This window comes from Cupressus sempervirens, chromosome 3 (assembly GCF_028749045.1).
Source record: "Cupressus sempervirens isolate cs-2001-9-10 chromosome 3, ASM2874904v1, whole genome shotgun sequence".
Classification (NCBI taxonomy): domain Eukaryota; kingdom Viridiplantae; phylum Streptophyta; class Pinopsida; order Cupressales; family Cupressaceae; genus Cupressus; species Cupressus sempervirens.
The window spans coordinates 765842888-765863937 of NC_143120.1; the positions used below are offsets into that span (position 1 = coordinate 765842888).

At 34.7% G+C, this 21050-nt stretch overlaps 1 protein-coding gene and 1 long non-coding RNA gene across 10 annotated transcripts; both read left to right on the plus strand.

Moving 5' to 3' along the window:
- Positions 1-392: 392 nt before the first annotated feature.
- LOC149569058 (uncharacterized) lies at positions 393-17922 on the plus strand. 9 transcript variants are annotated; one of them, XM_089821845.1, is made up of 23 exons: positions 393-569; positions 979-1128; positions 1259-1338; positions 7709-7795; positions 7957-8007; positions 8324-8441; positions 8564-8620; positions 8750-8814; positions 8998-9081; positions 9198-9248; positions 9349-9411; positions 13376-13422; positions 13623-13692; positions 13789-13851; positions 14761-14850; positions 15003-15041; positions 15242-15391; positions 15468-15545; positions 15687-15772; positions 16021-16069; positions 16236-16316; positions 16465-16564; positions 16965-17922. In XM_089821845.1, the coding sequence occupies exons 2-23, from the start codon at positions 1011-1013 to the stop codon at positions 17147-17149; spliced, it is 1812 nt and encodes a 603-aa protein (XP_089677971.1). In that variant the 5' UTR covers positions 393-569; positions 979-1010; the 3' UTR covers positions 17150-17922. The 9 variants fall into 9 exon arrangements, with proteins under 9 accessions (XP_089677971.1, XP_089677969.1, XP_089677968.1 ...); XM_089821843.1 differs by having other exon boundaries at positions 456-569; positions 987-1128; positions 8567-8620; XM_089821842.1 differs by having other exon boundaries at positions 517-569; positions 987-1128.
- On the plus strand, positions 2763-3107 carry LOC149569059 (uncharacterized). The gene is made up of 2 exons (XR_016362680.1): positions 2763-2859; positions 2945-3107. It is a non-coding gene; the product is annotated as an uncharacterized LOC149569059 (long non-coding RNA).
- Positions 17923-21050: the final 3128 nt, after the last annotated feature.

Sequence of the window (21050 nt, forward strand, 5' to 3'; positions counted from 1 at the left end):
TTTGAATTCATTGACTAGTAAAAATAATCACAAATATGATAGAAAACATTAATATAAAAAATCCCACAGTATTTGATCTAAAAATGATAATAATAATCATAATAAAAATTCGATTTGATTGTTCTAAGCCTTAACGGCGGGGGGGGGTTGGTGGGGTTTGGCTATGGAAGGGCCAAAATGCACCTCAAAACTAATTTGTTTGTATTTTTTAACAAATGAACATTCATATATAAATTTATAATTAATTAATAAAAGTGCATTTTGGTCTTTGTATAGACAGTGCCTTAACGGGGTAGCCTGTTACTCCAATCGTACCTTTTTTAACTGACTTACATTCAACACCGGGAAGAATGGTAACCCTATATAGCTTCGGCTACAAACTTGTCTCATTTATAAACTATAATAATAATAATACACTATAGCTACACAAGATACGCCAAAAGGTCAAACAAGTTTCTCTTTTCAAATCTTTTGAATATACACATAAAGGAAGCATTTGGATGTATTCCTGCGATTAGCCTAGTTCGTGTGTAAAATTGAGCGGGATGAATTTGTTTGCAAATAAGAGGGTAAGTAGTCAAATATTTTCGGCTATATTAAGCGCGATAAACCGAAGGGTTTTAGTAAACAAAAAGGAGTCTCAGTGGAATCCCGGGTTTTTCGATTTATTGTGCAAGTAGCGGGCTTTAGTTGGTTTTGTGCGCTCAAAACATTTTAGGGATTCATTCATTCAGTTCTGCTGTTTTTGGTAGTTGAACAACATTATCCAGAGAGTTTTTAGGTTGGTTAGCACTGTATTCAACAAAGTCATGTTATAAGATTCTGCATCAATGTAATCTGTAGAAGATATATGTTTAACTTTCGTGTTTGACATTCATGGCAAATATGCTTCTTTTTTGATATGTGTTTCTGTTTTGGGCTTGCTGAGTGTTTACCTGAGATTCATTGTGAGTTTCTTTTTCCTTTTGGCATGAGAAGCGCTGCAGAGTATTATTGACTGTGTTAAGAAGATGAAGTATGTTTTGGTGTCTGGCGGAGTGGTGAGTGGGCTTGGTAAGGGGGTGACTGCTAGCAGCATCGGGGTGGTTTTGAAGGCGTGTGGACTTCGTGTCACTTCCATCAAAATAGGTAGATTCATTTGTATTTTCGCAGAGACATTTTCACGCATTCATCACATGGTGATGTAATATGGATTGTGGGTTTTGTTGGAAAGAGGCTTAATATGCGTTAATCTGTTGCATTTATTCAATGTTTGCAGATCCTTATTTGAATACAGACGCAGGGACCATGTCTCCATTTGAGCACGGAGAAGTGTTTGTGTTAGACGATGGTGGTGAGGTCAGTACATTCTGTATCAACCCATTCCTTCTTTAGGTTTTCTTATATTGCTGTAGAGCCTGATACCATCTGTATTTTCTATGTGCTGGATCCTCAAATTCCACCTCCTGCAAGTTCTGATGCAATTCCCTATTCATCTTTTCATTTCTTTAAATACTGATGTGATCTTGTTCGGAAGTGATTGCAGATTCAATACTTGGTCATTTCATGTCCACTTAAAATGTGTAATGGAGTAAATTTGAAATGTAAGCTAGTAATGGGATTTATCGTTATGATGGTCACATTCTTTCTTATGGTACTGTGACCTATTGTGTGTGTAGGAGACATGATAATGTCTCACTGCTTATCTGAAAATTAGTATGGAATTAGGCTCTGCATTGTGTCAAAAAGTGATGTTATGGGTATGAAATTGTAATTGCCACGGGGTATCTGGAAACCCATTTTGTCCAATATTTTTAAACAACAGGCATTCTTAGCAATAATATTGATTTCATAGCCATGTATGCAGTTTTCAGTTTTCTCAGTTTGCTTTTTATATACTTTGATGCGCTATTTGCTCTCCAAGTGGTCTTGACAGCGCTGGGCATGCCTCCTTGAGCAGTCATATCTCGACAGCACCAAGCATGTCTATGTAAATAGTCATGTTTTGATAGACCCAAGCATGCTTCCTTCAGCAGTCATATCTTGACAGCCTGGGTATGTCTCTTGCAGCACTCATAACTTGATAGAACTCAGGATGCCTCTACGAGTGGTCATATCTGGATGAAAGCGTGTATCTTTGACTAGTCATGATTCAACAGCACTGAGCATGCCGATGCGAGTATTCATGTCTCAATAGCACCGAGCGTGCATCTTCAAGGAATCATATCTTGACAGCATCAATTATTTCTACTTGAATATTAGTTATATCATGGCAGCATTGAGTGCTTGTCTGCAAGTTATCATATCCGAACATCATGAGCATGCCTCTGTGAGTTATCATACTTGATAGCACAGAGCATGTCTCTATAAGTTATCAAACTTAATGGCACAGAGCATTCCTCTGCAAGTCTTAATGCATTTTAGTAGATCTATCTTGTAAGATTGTTTGCGTGTCAAATTAAAATCTCATTCTCATTCATGAAATTGTGAGATGAATGGACCGGGGGCATCTATAAACTGCTTTTGGTGAAACATGGTCGATGCATCTAGAGGAAATATACGCCCATGGTAAACTGCAATTGCCATTGTCCATGGGAAAATATGTTGTTATGTTGCTCAAATTTTGTCAGCATCCAACAAACCTTTACACTTGTCATACACAATGATTAACTGTATTCTTCATAAATGTGTAGCAAATCTAACTCTCTTATATCTGGATGCCAGAGTGGATTGGCCTACTCTTTGTTGTAGGATGTTGGTGATGCAGACCACACCAGATGAAGATACAAAGAAGAGTCTGCTGGAGGGTTTTGTTGCCTATACCTGCCAAGTCTTATCTCTTATCATACACAATTAATTAAGCATATCTTGTGAAGATTTGTGAGTGACTGATATAACCCCTGTCATTGTTGATAAGGGTGCATTTGCTCACCTTGAGTGAAAGTTTGTCAATGTGGAAATGCAGCTGATGAAAGATAAAGAATAGTTTGCATGAAGGTTTTGGGGAAGCAGATTGATGGAGCCTAAAGTTGTGTAATGGTGCAGATTGCCTTTCATGGTGGTTGTTTCTTTTTTTGTTTTGTCAGAAGCCTGAGCAGTGCAATAGCAATTAATTTTTTTTCCTGCAAGATGCAGTCTATCTAGATTTTAAACGTGAATGCTAGTTTCAGCCTTGATATGACTGTCATATGGTTACACGCTGAATACTGGGAGCAACCATTACATGGTTGGAATACTTTCTTTGATATTTGCTTAATTATCTTCTTGTTTTTGATAAGTAGCACAGTAAGTATCTAGTTTGCCAACGTTGGAAACTTTCTCAATGGGTAAGGGTTAGTGGTAGTTTGGTCGAAAGAGAAAAAATATCAAATTGTGGCAGCCACTCATTTATGGCCCATGACAGCCGTTACGCTACATTAAACTATTAAGAAAACATAGAAGGATTCCGGTGTTCCAGAGCTGATTTATTCACTCTCTCAGATTGGCTGTCTTTGCAAGCTCAAGCATGTCAATCAAGTCATGTTACTCAGTAATGGAGGTGGCAGTGACAAACTATTTTGTGTATAGGTTTGAACATGGATCTTTGGCAGAGAAGTAATGCCTTGTGTGGGAGTAGGGGAGAAAAATCTCCCTCTCTTTTTGTCACTGGTTTTTGGTTGTTAATACTTGCTAATTCTATTGTACATGTCAAATAAAAGAAGGGATTTGTAGGTAATATTATCAATAGCAGAGATGAAGGACAAATGCAACTGTAAACAAGGGGGCTCCTGTCTTTTATTTCTAGAGATGCTTACTTCTTCTGTTTGAATAGGGATTGAATTTTGAGTTGTCAAGTGGTACTCTATATTCTAACTGCGCTGTTGGCTGATTTTGGAATGGATTATTGCTTTCCAAATTTTAAACAATTTTGAGACCAATTCCTCTATAAAAATACATTTGTCAGGAAAATCTTGGTGTAGCTTCTTCTTGAATAAGATGGAGTGATGCTTTGGCATTTCTGCGTTCATTTTTGGTTTTCTTTTTGTGGGTTTTCTAATTGCTGTGCTTTTTGTTTAGTCGTTGTTTTTCCTGGTCTAAAGCAGATACTTAAAACACCTTTACCAGAAGCCAACAAGATGTAATTGCCTATAATGTCAGATATTTTGACATTCTCTTTTTCACATAAAAAGAAACCCTTCTCACCCACCCTTGTCACTCTTTATACTGTTATATTGAATTCTGCAGCAGCTATTTCAACCCATGGCATAATTTGTGAAAATAATACTGTATTCCTGGGTGCTGTAAACAAAGTGTAAAATGTTTTTCAATGGTTCTATGTGCATCATTGTGTCAGTTAATTCCAAAAAACCTGTGATTGATTCCAGTAATTGCAATCCACCACATTTGCTGTTGTGCCATTCCTTGAGTTTTTCAAAAAGTTCTGATTTTTTTCTCAATACAAATCTAATCTCTACTTGGTTTGTTACCTTTGAGGGGAAAAGTACATGGCACTTAATGGTTGAAGATGTTTATGAAATCATTTGCTTTGCTGTTTCACAAGTTTTCCCAAAAATTATGATAATTTTTTTCCAATATATACCTGCCTTTGTTTGATTTGTTTACTTTGAGGGAAAAAAAAAATACAAGACACTTAATGGTAGAAAGTTGTTTGCGAAATATTAATATTTATCTCATTACATTTTTGGGCTGATTTTTTAGATTTAGATACCAAAAGAAAAAATTAAAAGCAGTGTTTTAATTTATGTGTAAGGTCTTTGATTTTTTTTTTATTGTGTTTAGCTTTGATTAGATTTATTTTGGACTTTAAATTTTGAACTCTTAAGAAAGATTTGCTTTAAATTATAATCTACTGAGAGACTTTCTCTGACATTTAGTTTCTATGTTGTGAGGGCCTACCATTTAGGTAAACAAACAAAAGCCAGTCCCTAAAACAATAGCGTTGCTTTATGATAACATGGGCACCATTAAAAACAGCAGTGCTCTCTAACAACATGGCATGCTATTTTAAATCCATTACTTTGTTACATAAACCCTCCTATGTAAAGTAAAATAGTTTTTCTAATCCTTACTTATAATTTTAATAATTGACATTTCTTAATGCACTATGCTTGACTCTTAATGATTCTATATTTATTAGTTATTTTTGATACAAAATAGCATTCTATTTCTTTTTCTTTAGCTATACAAATATTTTATTATGTTGAAAACAATATAGCAATTTTTTTTTTGTATTTTTCCAAACATTTTCCTAGTTTTTGGAGTTATTTCCAAGTTTGTCTTGATTTAGACTTGAGTAATGGAATTTCATTTACACTTTTTTCACGATGTATTAAATGCTGTGAGAATGGAATGCTACCTTGGTTTGGATGGTGCCAGCCTCTTTAAAGCAGTCACATTTCTAAGTAACTTGGTAGTTGGTTTATATATGGTTTTAACAATGGAGATTGGGGAGTTCTAGGGGGTTTCTGGAACGAAAGGCTAAGGAGAAGCCTGTGCTATCTACGATCAGTTCAACTGGTAAGATGCTACCAAGGGCAGCAGAAGTTATGACCTCTCAAGCTAGCAGCAACAGCATCTGTAAAAGTTCCAAACAATTAAGACCGATGCTAGGAAAATATTTCTGATAGTCTGATAGTTGCATATTACATTCAAAAGATATTAAAAAAATGAACTTACTACAAAACACCCACAGTTCTCCTTCTAATGAAATTCTCTATTGATATGATGAGTTTCATAGAGCTCTATACTTTGAGAATGAATTTGAAAGAAATACACTTTAGCATAAAGCATACATACAATAAATTTGGCATCCCAAGCTAAGGAATAATTACGACTTGTTTATATCTAGATTGTTAATGATGTTATCGACTTTTAAGTTTTTATCGGATAAGAATTAGATTACACAAATAATGCTTTATTGTCTAAAGACAGATACTGATTCTGGAATTTTAGCATATGATTGTCAAACAAGTAAATAGAAAACAAAATTTTCAACAATAATGTTTTATTAAAAGATATTTGAGGCATTTTTGGGGCCTAGCACTTGAATGAAGGTCAACATATATGGACGATGGTCTCTCTCTCTCTCCCTCCCTCACTCAGAGAGAGAGAGAGAGAGAGAGAGAGAGAGAGCTATAATTTGTCTTTCTTAAGATTGTTAGAAGACATACTGCTTCTAGACTTTCAGCATGTGATTGTTAAACAATTAAATGCAAAATAAAGTTTTAATGATGATGCTTAATTAAATGAAATTCAAAGCATTTTGGGGACTAACACTTGAGTAATGTCAACATTTAAGGGAACATGTTCAATTTTTGTTCACTTAGCCAGGATCTATCTTCCTAAGTAATTCATACCACTCATATGCAAGTCGCAAGCTAAAGCGTCACAAAATATGCAAGTTGCAAGCTAAAGCCTCAGAAAATTAGCTTATTAAATAATATGGAAGAGGGGTTACAAACTTGTGAGTTCATGTATGGTAATAAGAGCATTGAGCCATTGGTGGGAATCACTTGTAGAAGGTGAGAGATTTACCATTATTGACATCTTCCACAATAATAGATATAATATTTCCGTAACTCATTTTATTGAAATATTGAATGCTTCTAGATGCAGATGTGAGTTTTTTACATCAATGTTTTTCATATCTTTTACTTTATTTGAATAGAAAATATTTCTTCATGATTTTTTAGTTGAAACATCTAGATTGTACACTATTTCAGTGAGGAACACCATGCACTGCTAAATGTCTTAGAACTTCACAAGATTATATAGCTTAAAGATAGCACTGGGTGGCATATACCAGTGTTACATGAGAAACTGTTTCCAGCATAGTTTGAACCATCCTGGACACTCAGAAACCCATCCTCTGGCTGTCCTAAAAAATTAATGTTTGAATTTTGATAATTTGTTTGACTTCACTCTCATGTGAACTCTCAATATAAATATTTTAACACAATTATTATATTTTAAGGTTCTATGATGTATACAAGCAAGCTTTAGCCATGATTTCATATGAATATTTAAAATTTTCCCATAAGAAAACTTTATCCATGATTTTGTCCCTTAGATCCGTTTGTGGCCTCCTATAAATTTATCTATCTTATCTTATCTTATCTTGTATATTTAAAAATTTCTCTATTTTTTATATATTGTCTCTATGCCACCCCCTTCTCCGGGAAAAAAATTCTCTCCCAGAGACCAATCCCCCTGTCCCCAAGCCTGGAAAGATGGAGTAGCATAAGCATGTACCCTCTGTATGGTGCCGTGTGGCTCCACTAGTTACCATACTATATGGTCTGGAAGGAGTTTTTAATTTGCAATTATTATTGTGGAAATGATTTTGCATATAGTAGCAAAGATATGGTGCAAACAACTCTTCAGAAACTTGAGATAACTCATTACACCTGCAACTCTCTTTGGCCTTCAAAGCACATTTTTCTTTGTATACCATATTTCCACTTAACCAATGAGGCAAGCCATCCTCTGTCAAATACATAGAATACATATAATAATATTAGTTTCCTGGATTACCAACTACAACACAGCAGAGTGTTGCATTTGCATTTTCTTACAGGGAAGAAATATTGCTTTTGGAAAGTTGCTTTTCAGCTTTCAGAATTATTAACATTTGCATGTTAATCAATTCCAGTTCTTTACATCCCCATCTATTAATGCAATAAAGATAACTGTGCCTACAAAGTGCTTATCGTTCACCACCTTTTGGCAGGTTGACTTGGATCTAGGTAACTATGAAAGATTTCTAGATGTGACTCTGACTCGAGACAACAATATTACTACTGGAAAAATATATCAGGTGTATATACATTCAAATGCTCTATTTTCATTAACATGAATGAAATTTATCTGAAGACATGAGTGACAGAAAAGTGACCTTGGCTTCTTTGCATTAGATTTTTGTAATTGTGTACACATTTATATATTTTTAATTAATTAATGTTTGACTACCTTTTTCAGTCTGTTATTGACAAAGAACGAAGAGGAGACTACTTGGGAAAGACTGTCCAGGTGTGAGGCCTTGCCTATATATATATATTGCTGAAGTTTTCAAGTGTAGTTAAAACTTCTTTTTCTGTTGCATGGGCATTAGTGTGAATCTTATATATTTGTTCTACTTCCTACACTGCTTTGAACCAAACACAAGTTTATGGTCTTCTCACAATAACTGTGAAGTCCTGTTTTTAATCATCTGAGTGGTGCTTTTCATTGTTTTAATATTGATACCATGCAGTCAAATTTTCAATATAAATATCATAATTTGACACACTGCTGAAAATACCTCATGCGTAATAATTGAAGATCAATTTGTTTTTGTGAATTCCAGGTAGTTCCACATATTACAGATGCCATTCAGGAATGGATTGAGCGTGTAGCTCTCATTCCTGTAGATGGGAGCACACATGCTGCTGATGTATGTGTCATTGAGCTAGGGGGAACTGTTGGTAAGTGCAACTTTGCCCCACCTTCCTTTGAAGGAGGGCTATAGTGCATTCTTCTTTTTTGAATGTGAATTTATTGTATGTACTTGTTCAACATATGCAAACTGATTTTCCTTTGGATGTAGGAGACATTGAGTCGATGCCATTTATTGAGGCTTTGCGTCAGCTCTCTTATCGTGTTGGTGCGTTCTCCTCAGCTCTGGCTTTTTGCGGGGTGCATTACGATTGATGCCATAAGGAAAAATATTGTCTTTTGATGAATTATTTTTTCTTTGTGGGACTTACTGTAGCTTAAATGTACTGATTTGCAGGCCCTGGAAACTTTTGTTTGGTTCATGTCAGCCTTGTACCTGTTTTAGGTGTTGTTGGTGAGCAGGTATAGAACATGATGATCTACACAACTATCATACATGAATCTTGCTATTTGATTCTCTGGTTTCCACAAACTTATAAAGGCACTGTGGTTTATGGATAGTAGGTTGAGTTGCAAGGATAGTTCTCATTTAAGAATTTTTTATGAGAAAGTTTGCTTGCCGTTTTGCTTTTTCCTGCATTGTAGAAAACAAAACCAACACAGCATAGTGTCCGGGAACTTCGAGGATTGGGTTTGACACCAAATCTTCTAGCATGCCGCAGTGCACAGGTTATTTCTTTTTGCTGGCTTGTTTGATTTTCTCTATTGTTTGGATTATTATAGAAAGATTGGTTAGAAATTTAGAGTAGGTTTTGGAAGATACATCTAATTATTTATTAGGACAGGCTTTGGAAGAAAATATTAAGGACAAGCTATCACAGTTTTGTCATGTTCCAGTAAGTCTTTTTTCATATTGTAAAGGGATCCTTGTCTTTATGTCATAGGTTATGAATGATTTTCAGATAAATAGAATTTAATTGTAATTTTATGTTTCAGGCTGGGCATATTCTCAACATCTATGATGTTTCCAACATTTGGCACGTTCCTCTCTTACTAAGGGTGAGTGGACTGCTGCACTGGAATAACAATTTTAGCAAAGTGGTTGTTCACAATGCTTATAAAAAAGCCAAACATTGTTTGTTAAAAGATTTGTCCTTTGGTGGATTTATATTTCAAAACACCTAACCTTGAACTGTTGATCAATAATTGTTAAATAGTTTAGATATGGTTGATAATCAATAATTAGTTACATATTTAACAAATTTAGAAAATGTTTCTATTACTTATATTTGCAGAACCAATCAAAAGCAATATTGTTTGAATAGGTAAATGGAGGTTGTTGATTGACCTTCCACCTTTCAAGCCATAGTTACATGACTTGTTGGTACTTTTGTAGACTTGGTGAGTTTTGAGGCAAGTAGGTTGAAGGGCTCATGACTTGGGTATGTGGCAAATTTGCTCAGACTTGTTGAGTTTGCCAGTCTTGACAAGTATTGACTCGGTCAATTAAAGTCAAGAAAAAGGCATACAAAATTGAAAATGGTAAAACATAAAAGCATGAAAAATGGTTTTTTAAGGGTTTGGAGGACTCTTGAAGGATGGTTGAAAATTATAATAATGGAAAATGACATGCACCATGATGGCTTGGGTGGTGTCAAATGCATTAATTTGGGCTTGCTAATGAGGTGGTTTGTAAGTGGATTTTACAGTCTGCTATGTTGACCTTGATCCTTCAGAGGGCAAGGCCTCCTGATCTTGTTGGAGACAAACCCACATTGAAGTGCTACTCCCGAATGCCTTCTCAAGTTTAAAATAAAAAAATATAATAATATTTTTGGGCCATGTTGCTTGAAAGTGTAACATTCTATTAATTTTTATAACCTATTAAATTCCTAGTAATTAGATTGCAGTTATTTTCCGAGTCAAATCCTATCGTAAGTAATGCTCCTAAGGCTACAGCAAGACTAACAGACTTGTGTGAGAAACAAGTGAATGATAAAGCTAGTGATGTTGGCTTCAGCGATAGGAGCTCCCTTTTATCATATTTCATAGCTCTATAGTATGATTTCTATTTTGTATGCTAAAGATATCACAATCTACGAATTCTTTACACCTCATTCATTCAACAATATTTAGATATCTTATTGTTGCTTCCTTAACACTAAAATCATTTTTTGGATATCTTAATGTTGCCCCCTTCAACTAAAATCATTTTTCATACTACTGATTTATGCATTCTTCTGAATGTGATTAAAATAGCTGCTTTTGATTAGTTTATCATGTCTTTCAAAGTTAATTTTTTAAAGGGTGCATCAAACAAGTTTTAAAACCTTAAACATCTCTATATTTCATAGGGTTTTTGATATACATTTGAGTTCTATCAAAATGGCTGCTTTTTTTGATTATTATACTTGTGAATTTTATCAAAATAAATGTATTTTGATAAGCTTTTTCAATATACTTGTGCATTTTAAAAAAAATATCTGCCTTGCAAAGTTAATTTCTTAAAGGGTGCATGAAAATAGTTTTATATCCTTAAAATTTCTATATTTCATAGCTTTTTCAATTTGCTTACTTTTTTGTTTATAGGTATTGAGTTTGAGTAAGTGCCAAAAATCAGTTTGTTGAGTCCAAGGCGTGTCTAAATTTTGTAACACTTCTTTAAACAATATAGTAGTAAGAATTCAAAGCATAAGGCCTGAGAATATGAAGTTATGAACACATTTTGGCAGTTTTGATCATAGAACAAAAGATTTGTGATTAAATTGTAGAAATTGTTGGGAAGTTTTTCCTCTGAAAATTGATATTTGTTTGAAACTGTGATCAATGATGTTGATTGTTCATAAGCTGTTTTGCATTTAAACTGCAATAAAATGGGGCAAGACAAGTCTAATGTGTGTACTTTTCTTTTGTTAGTTTTTTAATGTTATAAAACTGTTCAAAAAGCTCTAATATGTGTATTTCAATGTCGTGCCAAAATGTTCAGATGTGACTGACATATTGCAGAAGGTATGATCTCATTTTATTGCCCATTTTTTGGGATTTTGGGGCAATCCATGGGCTCCTCTTCTCAGCAGTAATATTTTTTTCGTCTCGTTGCATTCATATCAACACCGGAATTTGAACTTTAACTCAAATTATTTGGGAAGCTTGTTGAGAGTAGATCCTGCCAACTGTTTCATTGCGACGTAAAGTACTTGTTCCTAGAAACTAGTATTTTACTTGTTTTATATCCCAGTAACATTATCAATCTCCTACTAGCAACCTTGGTTTTATATGATTTCATCACACTTTTTTGGATACGTTTGTTTACATTTTTTTGGCAACTTTTTACTCATCTGTTTTTCCATCCAGTTGGCTTTTATGATTTAATGAGTTCACCATCTATTGCCCATGCATTCAATGACTTTATATGCTCTGTTCTGACTACTTCAAATTTGGCACCTGTATACCTGCACCTCTTCACTGTAGAAGATGCATTGAAATAATAAGGAATGGACAAGGAATAACGAGTTCACCTTTTTACTCATCCGTTTTTGCATCCAATTGGCTTTTATGATTTAACGAATTCACCATCTCTTGCCCATGCATTCATTGACTTTATATGCTCTGTTCTGACTACTTCAAATTTGGCACCTATACACCTGCACCTCTTTGCTGTAGAAGATGCATTGAAATGATAAGGAATGGACAAGGAATAAGCTCTCCAATTGTTCTTGTTTTTGGATCTATTTTATATCAAATGGGTTCACAAAACTGTCTATATTCCACAATTCATGGGCTAAACTATCATTTTTATTTGCTCTCTATATTTCTATGCTATTAGAATGGCTTTGAATTTAAAATGCAACTGGTGAATCTCTCTTTTTTTTTGCTTTCTATTTTGTTAAAGTTTGTAGCTTCGGTTAGACAATATCTGTAATCGATATCAGAATCTATACATATGGATATATATATCAATATGATTACATACTCACACTCACTCACACACACACACACACACACACACACACACACACACACACACACACACACACACACACACACACACACACACGCGCGCGTATATATATTCTGAATTCTGTCGATTCTGTATTTCTTGGTTTCTGTATCATAACCAATATCATATATTGTATCACAGTGGTGGCTCATATATACCGATCCTTGTTTTGAATCAATACTGTTTTGAATGCTTCAAATCGGGCTGTGATCTCACTATATTGGTTATCAATATCATTATCAATGGTAAACATGTAATTGTTGATTATTACTTGTTAACTCTGATTGGGTATGATCATGAATGGTCATGACATGCCCATTTACCATCACACCCTTTCGTGATGTATATATAATTAATCTGCCTGATCTTGCTAAGGATCAAAATCTATTAATGCAAGGCAGATCTGAAGGAGAGTAAAACCAAACTTGAAGAATATTATGATATATACATTCTGAACCATTTCATTGCCATTCAACCTGCAATCAAATTGATTAACTGTCAGCATTTTCCTGAAATCTGATGGAAACTTTACATATTTTAATGTTGTTTTTGATGGAGTCCACTTTTCTTGAAATTTTTTTTTTGGTTTACCAATCTTTTCCCAAAAAAAAGGTTTTTGCTGCTATGGTTTTGAGGATCTACTGAAGGAGAACATTTCTAGTTCATCTCACACTGTCATGTTGAGCTGGATATTTGCATCAAAAGGCGCAACTCTATAGTGGGAGCAAGGGTTGGACTTTAATGGCATGAAACTGTTAATAAAAAATGTCAAACTTGATAGGCATTTTATGTGTCAGATTAATAATATTTATTAATAAACATGCTATTAGTCTATTATTGATTCGTTGTTAGAGTACAAACAACAGTTAAGCCAAGCAAAATGTAGCTCTAAGTAAACACTATCTCAAATAAAATAGCTCTTTAGTGTATACTAAATAAAATAGTCTTTGCGTCTTTTCTTTTCTGTTTTTGGGTCATGCATTTCTAGAAAATTTTAATTAACAAATTCTGATGATGCGACAGGATCAGAAGGCTCATGAAGCAATTCTAAAGGACTTGGATCTCCTAAGGTAAATGTGTATTTATATTTTTTCTCTGCTTTTCAATCAGATCTAAAACTTTTGGTATCTTCTGAAGACTTGTGCATTATATCTATCTATTTGTTTTGAGCTTTTTATTTGGAAACTTTTATCAATATTTGGCTGTTTCAAGTTTCCTTTTGTGATTTGCTCTTATGCTGAATTACTTGTAATTCATTTTTGGCTAGCAGTGTTGCTCAAACCCCTTGTCTGGATGAGTGGACTGCCAGAGCGGCTCAATCTGATACCCTCACAAATCCAGTATGGCATCAATTTTTTATCTTTTAGTTGAGAAAAGTTGATATTTTTGGGCTAGGGTTTGATTCTGTTTTTGAATTTGATGTCTCAAATATCTAGGTAAGAATTGCAATGGTTGGAAAATACACTGGACTTTCGGATGCTTATGTATCTGTTGTTAAGGTAAATGCTTTCTGCAACACATATTTTATAGAATTAATGATCATAAGGGAACCAAGAAGAAATTGTTGAAGAATTACAAGAGCAGTCCATATTGCTTTAAATTTTTATTTTAAACTGGTGCCTTCCTCTGTAATGTTAAGTAGCCAGTGATTCAATAATCCTCTTTTAGAAAGATTGAAATCCTAGGAACTTGCATTTGCCATGCTTGTCTGTGGCAAGAAGTGTTAAATATATAGCATCAGGAGAAGTGTTTATATATATAAGACTCTTATATACTCTCTCTCACACACACAAACACACACATATATGTATGTATGTATATGATTAAGTCTATGTTAGAGAAGTCATTCATGTTTGTTATATCATATATATGTATATATAAAGTGTTATGTCATGAGCAAAAGATAATTGATCTAAGAATCGGTTAAGTTATAATATGTTTAAAGCGGCAGTGATATATGTATTAATTGGTAATTAATACTACTTCAAGTTACAGTATCGATTCTTTGCAAGAGTCTTTATTCACTCGGTCTGATAACTATATCAGACATTAATATATTATATTCAGTCTGTCATTTTTATTATCAGACTTTCAGTCTGCAATTAATATAATAGATATTCAGATATTATCTATCAGATTGAAATAGTAAAAGCAATTAGAGTCTCTATCAGAGATCCTTAACATTAACAAGAAGATATTGTTTAGTTAGTGGTAGTGTTATTGCATGACGTGCTGCATGTACCACAAATACTGAACTTACATTTAGTTATTGTGTCATACATTTTTTGTTCTTCTTTCAGCCTTCAATTGAAAATTTGTCTAGTTAAAAAAAATGGAATGGGTGATTTTGTTGCATTTAGTTCATTAATTTAATTTAAACTTGGATTCTGCTTTTCTTTTTCTTGAAGGCACTTCAACATGCTTCAATCCAATGTAATAGGAAATTAACAATAGAATGGATTGCGGCATCCGAGCTCGAAGACACAACTGCAAAAGAGGTATGTATATGGTGAAAACCATGAAATAATCTGGATGGGTACAGCATATCCCATATACTATTAGCAAAATCTTTGCTTTCTATATTATTCAGGATTCAAGAGTTTCTCTTTATTTGTTACTTATGATTTAAGAGTTTTGCTTCCCAATATAGGCACCAGACAGTCATACAGCTGCATGGAACTCTCTGAAGGTGAGTTACAAATGTGAATTTCTCCTTCGTCCATCCACTTACCTCCTTAAGAAATAAAAAGATAGAATAAAGGTTTCATACTCTTAAAATGCAAAGTTTGGAAAAAATAATACTATTGTGTTATGTTTGAGATTGTTGTATTTGGTTTCTGATATTAATTAATTAATATCCTTGATATATCAAATGATATCTTGTATCAGGGTGCAGATGGCATTTTGGTTCCAGGAGGATTTGGTGACCGTGGTGTACAAGGAAAAATATTGGCAGCAAAGTATGCCAGGGAAAATAATGTTCCCTATCTAGGCATTTGCCTGGGAATGCAAATTGCTGTGATTGAGTTTGCACGTTCAGTAAGTGTGATGTCATCAATGGTTGTTTGAGGGGTGGGGATTCAATGCACATATTTATTTTGTACTCATGTTACAGGTACTAAAAATGGCAGGAGCTAACAGTACAGAATTTGACTTGAACACCCCTCATCCTTGTGTTATCTTCATGCCAGAGGTCAACATTTCTGTGCCCAAATGTGGTATTTCTACAGTTGAAGTAATTAGGTTCCAACTTATTTACATAGACCAAAAGGATCCAATCATTTTAACATATGAGTCTTTTAGATGGCAAAGTGACAGACATTCTATCTTACAGGGGTCAAAAACTCACATGGGGGGTACTATGCGTCTGGGATCTAGGAGGACATATTTCCAGAATGCAGACTGCGTCACAGCAAAGCTGTAGGTCTACATATTCTTATGTGATTATGTAGCTTTTTTAGCTTCCAACATGTTGAAGGGTATCGTAATCTTTTAGGCTGAGTTGATGCAACTGAGGTTGACTTTTGAAGTTTTCAGGGTTTTATACATCTGTAACGTACTGATTAAAACAGTTTTAAGTGTTGATTAAGTGTATGCACTTTGCTGGTTACTTTTGAAGACAATAAGCACCTTTTTAGCTACCGACTGACATTTTTTTTTCTGTGAAGATATGGAAAATCTGATTATGTTTATGAAAGGCACCGGCATAGATATGAGGTTTGATAAACAAATTGAGCTTACAGCATTTTTTTATGGTTTTTTGTAATTCATTTTAAATATGGCCCATTTGTAGTTTTGTTGGTTTGGTTGGAAGCTAAAGGCTGCTCGCCTGAATAATCGATTGTGAAATGTCAGTTTTTAATTCAATATATCATCTTCACAGGTCAATCCTACAATTGTTGAAAAGCTAGAAAAATTTGGGCTCATGTTTGTGGGCAAGGATAAGACGGGTAGCCGCATGGAGGTAAGTTCCTGTTTTCCCATGTCAGTATTGCTTTTTACATCATTAAAGTGGGGATCAGGTTATGGAAGAGACCACACAAGCATGTCTTAGGTTCATAACCTGGGCGTTTTTGGTTAGTTGATTTCAATTTTGTTGTGTTTGTGAGTAGATACTGGAATTATCAGAAGTAGATCACCCTTATTTTGTTGGAGTCCAGTTCCATCCAGAGTTCAAGTCCAGGCCAGGCAAAGCATCTGCAGTCTTCTTAGGTGCTGTATTGCTATTCTGTCTTGCACGTGGAAAATAAGAGTGGATTTGTTTTTTAAATTTCATGCCAGAAGAAGGCTTTACTTTTAAGGTTTTCAGTCATCTGTTTTATCACTATTTGTTTAATTTGAAATCCAATTTTTAATTGAAAATGCACAATGCTGTTCAGCCTTTATATTTGGCATAGTGGGTACGAACCTTGGTTTGCCCTAGGGACTCAGATTGGATACTTTGGGTTTGGTTACAGGGGCTGTGATGAAAATTCTTGGCTACTTAATTTTTTTTCCTGTAGCAAAAGATTATGGTTGCCTGATGAAATTTTATGAATCTATTAGCTTTGATGAGATTATGATTTATTTTTCATTATTTCAAGTATGTTCACATTCGTTGGGTGTTCTACAGGCCTCATATTAGCAGCATCAGGTCAGCTGAAATCACACTTGAAGCGGTTGCCCAGCTTAATAACTGCACAAGTAGTTTCAAATCATAGATTTGAAAATGGAATTTCAAGTGCTATGAATGGCTATACAAAGAACTTATCTCCACTGAAATACCCAAATGGGAATGGGAACCATGCCCATGCATAAACACCATGAAGCAATTCAGTTTGAAGTGTAGTGACAGGTCCCTCTAATCCACGACATTTGTTAGCATCAGTTTTGTTGGAGATTGCTTTAGATGTGTTTACACTCAGCTGTTATGCAAGGATTATGTTGTTTTCTCAGCCATTACGTGAATGTTCCAGATTCGCAGCTCGTGGCATGTTCTGTACAGTATTAGGGGTGGTGTAGCAGGGATGTCAAAATTCACCTGTTGGATATGAACATATTATATGTTGCCAGCGATTCTTGACGTGACATGGGCTACAGGGTATGAGAAAATCAAATTATTACTCTCTCACATTGTGGGAACCCGATACAAATGGTTGCTGCTGATTCTTTGGTGAATTTGTTTAAGAGTTTGTTGAATTTCAGATGCTCTCAATATTAGAAACCAATGTCCAAGTTTTGGTAGGTTGCCCCTGGTTACTGCCGATGTTGTAGCAAGAATACTGCAGGTTTCGATCCTAAGGCGCATTTATCTGTCACCAATGTATTTATGTGGTTCTGGCCTGGGTGGCAAGTTGGGTAAATGTGAATAACATACCGGCGTTTTTTTTTCATGAAGTGTATTTTGAGGACATTTTTTGAATTTGGACTACAGCTATCCTTCCAGACCTTTTTTAAGGGGCTTGATTAAGATAAAAAATTAAGGATGGAAAATTTTCAGTGGTATACTGCTGCCACTTCTTTCGACTTCACATATAATGAAAGAACACATAACAGCCTATAATAGTAATAATACTAGTAATTTGCAATCATTTCAAGTGTAGTGGTGAACATGAATTTTGTTCTGGGCACATCTCAATCGTTCAATAACATTTTTTTGATGTATATGTTTGATGAGTCAATTATCAGCTGCCAGGTAGCTGCAATTGCTGGCTTAAACTATATCAACGTGCAATGATCACTGCTTTTATCTGTGGAATACCCACACATCAATTATCCATGAAGATGGGGTAATCCATAAAAATGACACAGTTTCCAATGCTTCTAAAAACTTGTTAGTCCCTGCTTAGGCAGGCTGTAATGGCTGGCTTCAACTAAATTTCTTAAACTTGTATAATCACTGCTTGTATCTGTAGAGTAAACACATTAATTATCCATGAGTATAATCCATAATTCTTAAACTTTTATAATCACTGCTTGTATCTGTATAGTAAACACAGTAATTATCCATAATTCTTAAACTTTTATAATCACTGCTTGTATCTGTAAACACATCAGTTATCCATGAATATAAGCCATAACAGGGGCCAAGGCAGGCTGCAATGGCTGGCTTTAACTACCTTAATTGTTATGGTCAATGCTTGCAACTGTGGTGAATATGATATATAACAGGTGCTAAGGAGGCCTGCAATAGATTATTTCAACTATATTTGTGCTAAGGCAGCTTGCTATATAGCTTACTTCAACAATGTTCCTTAAATTCTTATGATCGTGGCTTATAATTTTTAATAAAAGAGTGCAGTCCCTTTAACTGCATCATGACCGCTGCTTGTGGAGTACAGTAGTCATCCACGAATAAAATCCATAATATGCATGTCACAGATTCCATGGCTTATAAGAATGCCTTTGTGCTTTAGGCAGGCTGTAATGGTTGGCATATACTATATTTCTAAAGTTGTTTCTGGATAATTATAAATTTACCAGTTGGTCAATTAGAGATGCTTACAAAAACATTGCACTAAACTTGTAGGAATGAAAGAAGCAACATTTAATAATAATAATTTTATCTGCAGTTGTTAAGATCAACTTGTGTATTAAAGTTTTTTGTTTTTTGAATGTGACTTAAGTGCTTTTAGTCATTTTCTTGTATATAGATAGTCAAGATAAATGTTGTGGGATTCATTTTGTCACATAGGTCAAAAAGTGGTCATTTAGAAGCATCCCTTTAAATTTACTTAGATAAGTCTCAAAAGTGGTCATTTAGAAGCATCCCTTTAAATTTACTTAGATAAGTCTCAATTGTTTCTGCATTACAACCATCTAAAAATATGCATTGCTAAATCAATATGTTTCTCTTTAATAACCAACTTTAACGATACATAACAAGTGCCTTACAAAAAGATATAACACGGAAGACAAATGTGGGGAAGGTAATGAAGATCTCACTCTCCACGAGGATAAGGTAGAAGAAAAGTTTGGAAAAAAATATATTATTGTGGAGGGTAATGTTGATATTGACAAAGGGTTTGGTGTGGAAGACAAGGAGATTCATGAGGATGAAAATTATGCCAGTGATGAGATTGAGGACTACACCAAGGAAGCTAAGGGGTTGTCTCCCAGGTCTCAGGAGAATGAGAATTGTAGTCAACACACCAATTTGGAAGCCATGACAGTGAAATCCCTAAATGACATTAATGACAACCGGGTGGATTGTAATACTAAAATTGAATAGGAAATTGTCAAAGCCCAAGACACTATGCTGTTGGACCAGTCCAATACTAGAAATAAGGACAAGGAAATGGATAACTTGAAGATTCTTGATATTACTCAAGCTAAGTATTGTAATTCCCTTCAGTTTGACAATTCGCTTGTCAATGAAATTCAGTGAATTAAAATGGAAATGAAGGATGCTAGAAAGGATACTGGTGATGAGAAGAATACTGAGATGATTATATTGGTTAAGAAAATGGAGAACAATATTAATAATTTTGATTGAAAGTACAGAAAATAATGAAACTATGCTGGTTACCATTTTGGTCCATAATCACGAGCAACTAAAGGCTCTAGGATGAACCATAAAAAGCTCTATGAAATGTTGCAAAAATAGGTGGTCATTAATTTGGAAATCACGGGTCCTAGCAAGAGAATGAGGGCCAATATGAGAAAGAAGATGAAGACAAGACCAAAGACTAGAATGACCACACAAGAAAAGGAAAATATTATTATCAATGAAAAATGCCCTATGGGCTTACAATAGTATGATTTTGGAGAAAGAAAATTTTCACACAGTACCTTCTCTCTAACTCCACTAAGAGCTGCCTTTACAATGCCAAAAATGTTCTTAAATAAGTCCCAAATGGTTTAGGGTTAGGAATACATTCTAGAATATGCTAGCTGGCATCCACCGCCAAAATAGAAGGTTCCAGAAATCACGTTAGAAGTCGGTGTAAAATTAGAAGAATCCAAAAACAGTAGTCCAACTTTCAGGAGGCATAATTTTTGAACTGTAATTTCGATTGACAAACCATTTACATTTCCAGAAAGCTCTCAAAGCACTCTACAGCCCTATGGACCAGCTTTGCTCGTCCCCCATTTTTTGGGCATGTACGAGGCTGTTTAGTGCCCCATATTTGACTTTGAAGTGCTTTTAGGAGGTCTCTAGGAAAATTAAAACTGCAATAACTTTCTAACTATAAAGCCTTTTGACCTGATTCTTTTTCTGGAGTGTTTTAAATTACAAGTACAATCATCCCTTCAAATTACACTCTAATTCATCATAATTTTGGCTCAATTACAAAATAACTCATTTTCTACATCTACACGTATCCCAAGGTGCTTAAAAACTAATAAAACTTTAACTCAGAAAACTAATAGTGAAATTGTGAGAGTTGAAACCTTTATTTGCCCCAAATGGGTATCTAAAAATGAAAACACATTAAACATAAACAATCTCTAAGCATATTTTTGGGTGATACAGGATTGCCCTTACACCACTGCATGCTCCTGCATCAGACACCTAGGGTAGATTGAAAAGTGACCTTGTCACTTTATGGTAGAGGAAAACCCAAATGGGCAACCTCCACTGCTAATATCCAAGTTGAGTTCTTTATTGGTCGTCCTTTCCACTTCATCAGGTACTCTTCATACTGCCTATTTTTGGTACTACCCACATGACTATCCAGAATCTCTTATATCTCATCCTTCTTAGAAGTAGGAATCA

Bases quoted from the DNA above. Each gene is read 5' to 3' on its own strand.
- LOC149569058 (XM_089821842.1), top strand. From the start codon at position 546: ATGAATTTGTTTGCAAATAAGAGG. The intron at 8,815-8,997 runs GTATAGAACATG...CCTGCATTGTAG, and splicing joins TAGGTGTTGTTGGTGAGCAG to AAAACAAAACCAACACAGCA. The intron at 16,565-16,964 runs GTGCTGTATTGC...GGTGTTCTACAG, and splicing joins AGCATCTGCAGTCTTCTTAG to GCCTCATATTAGCAGCATCA.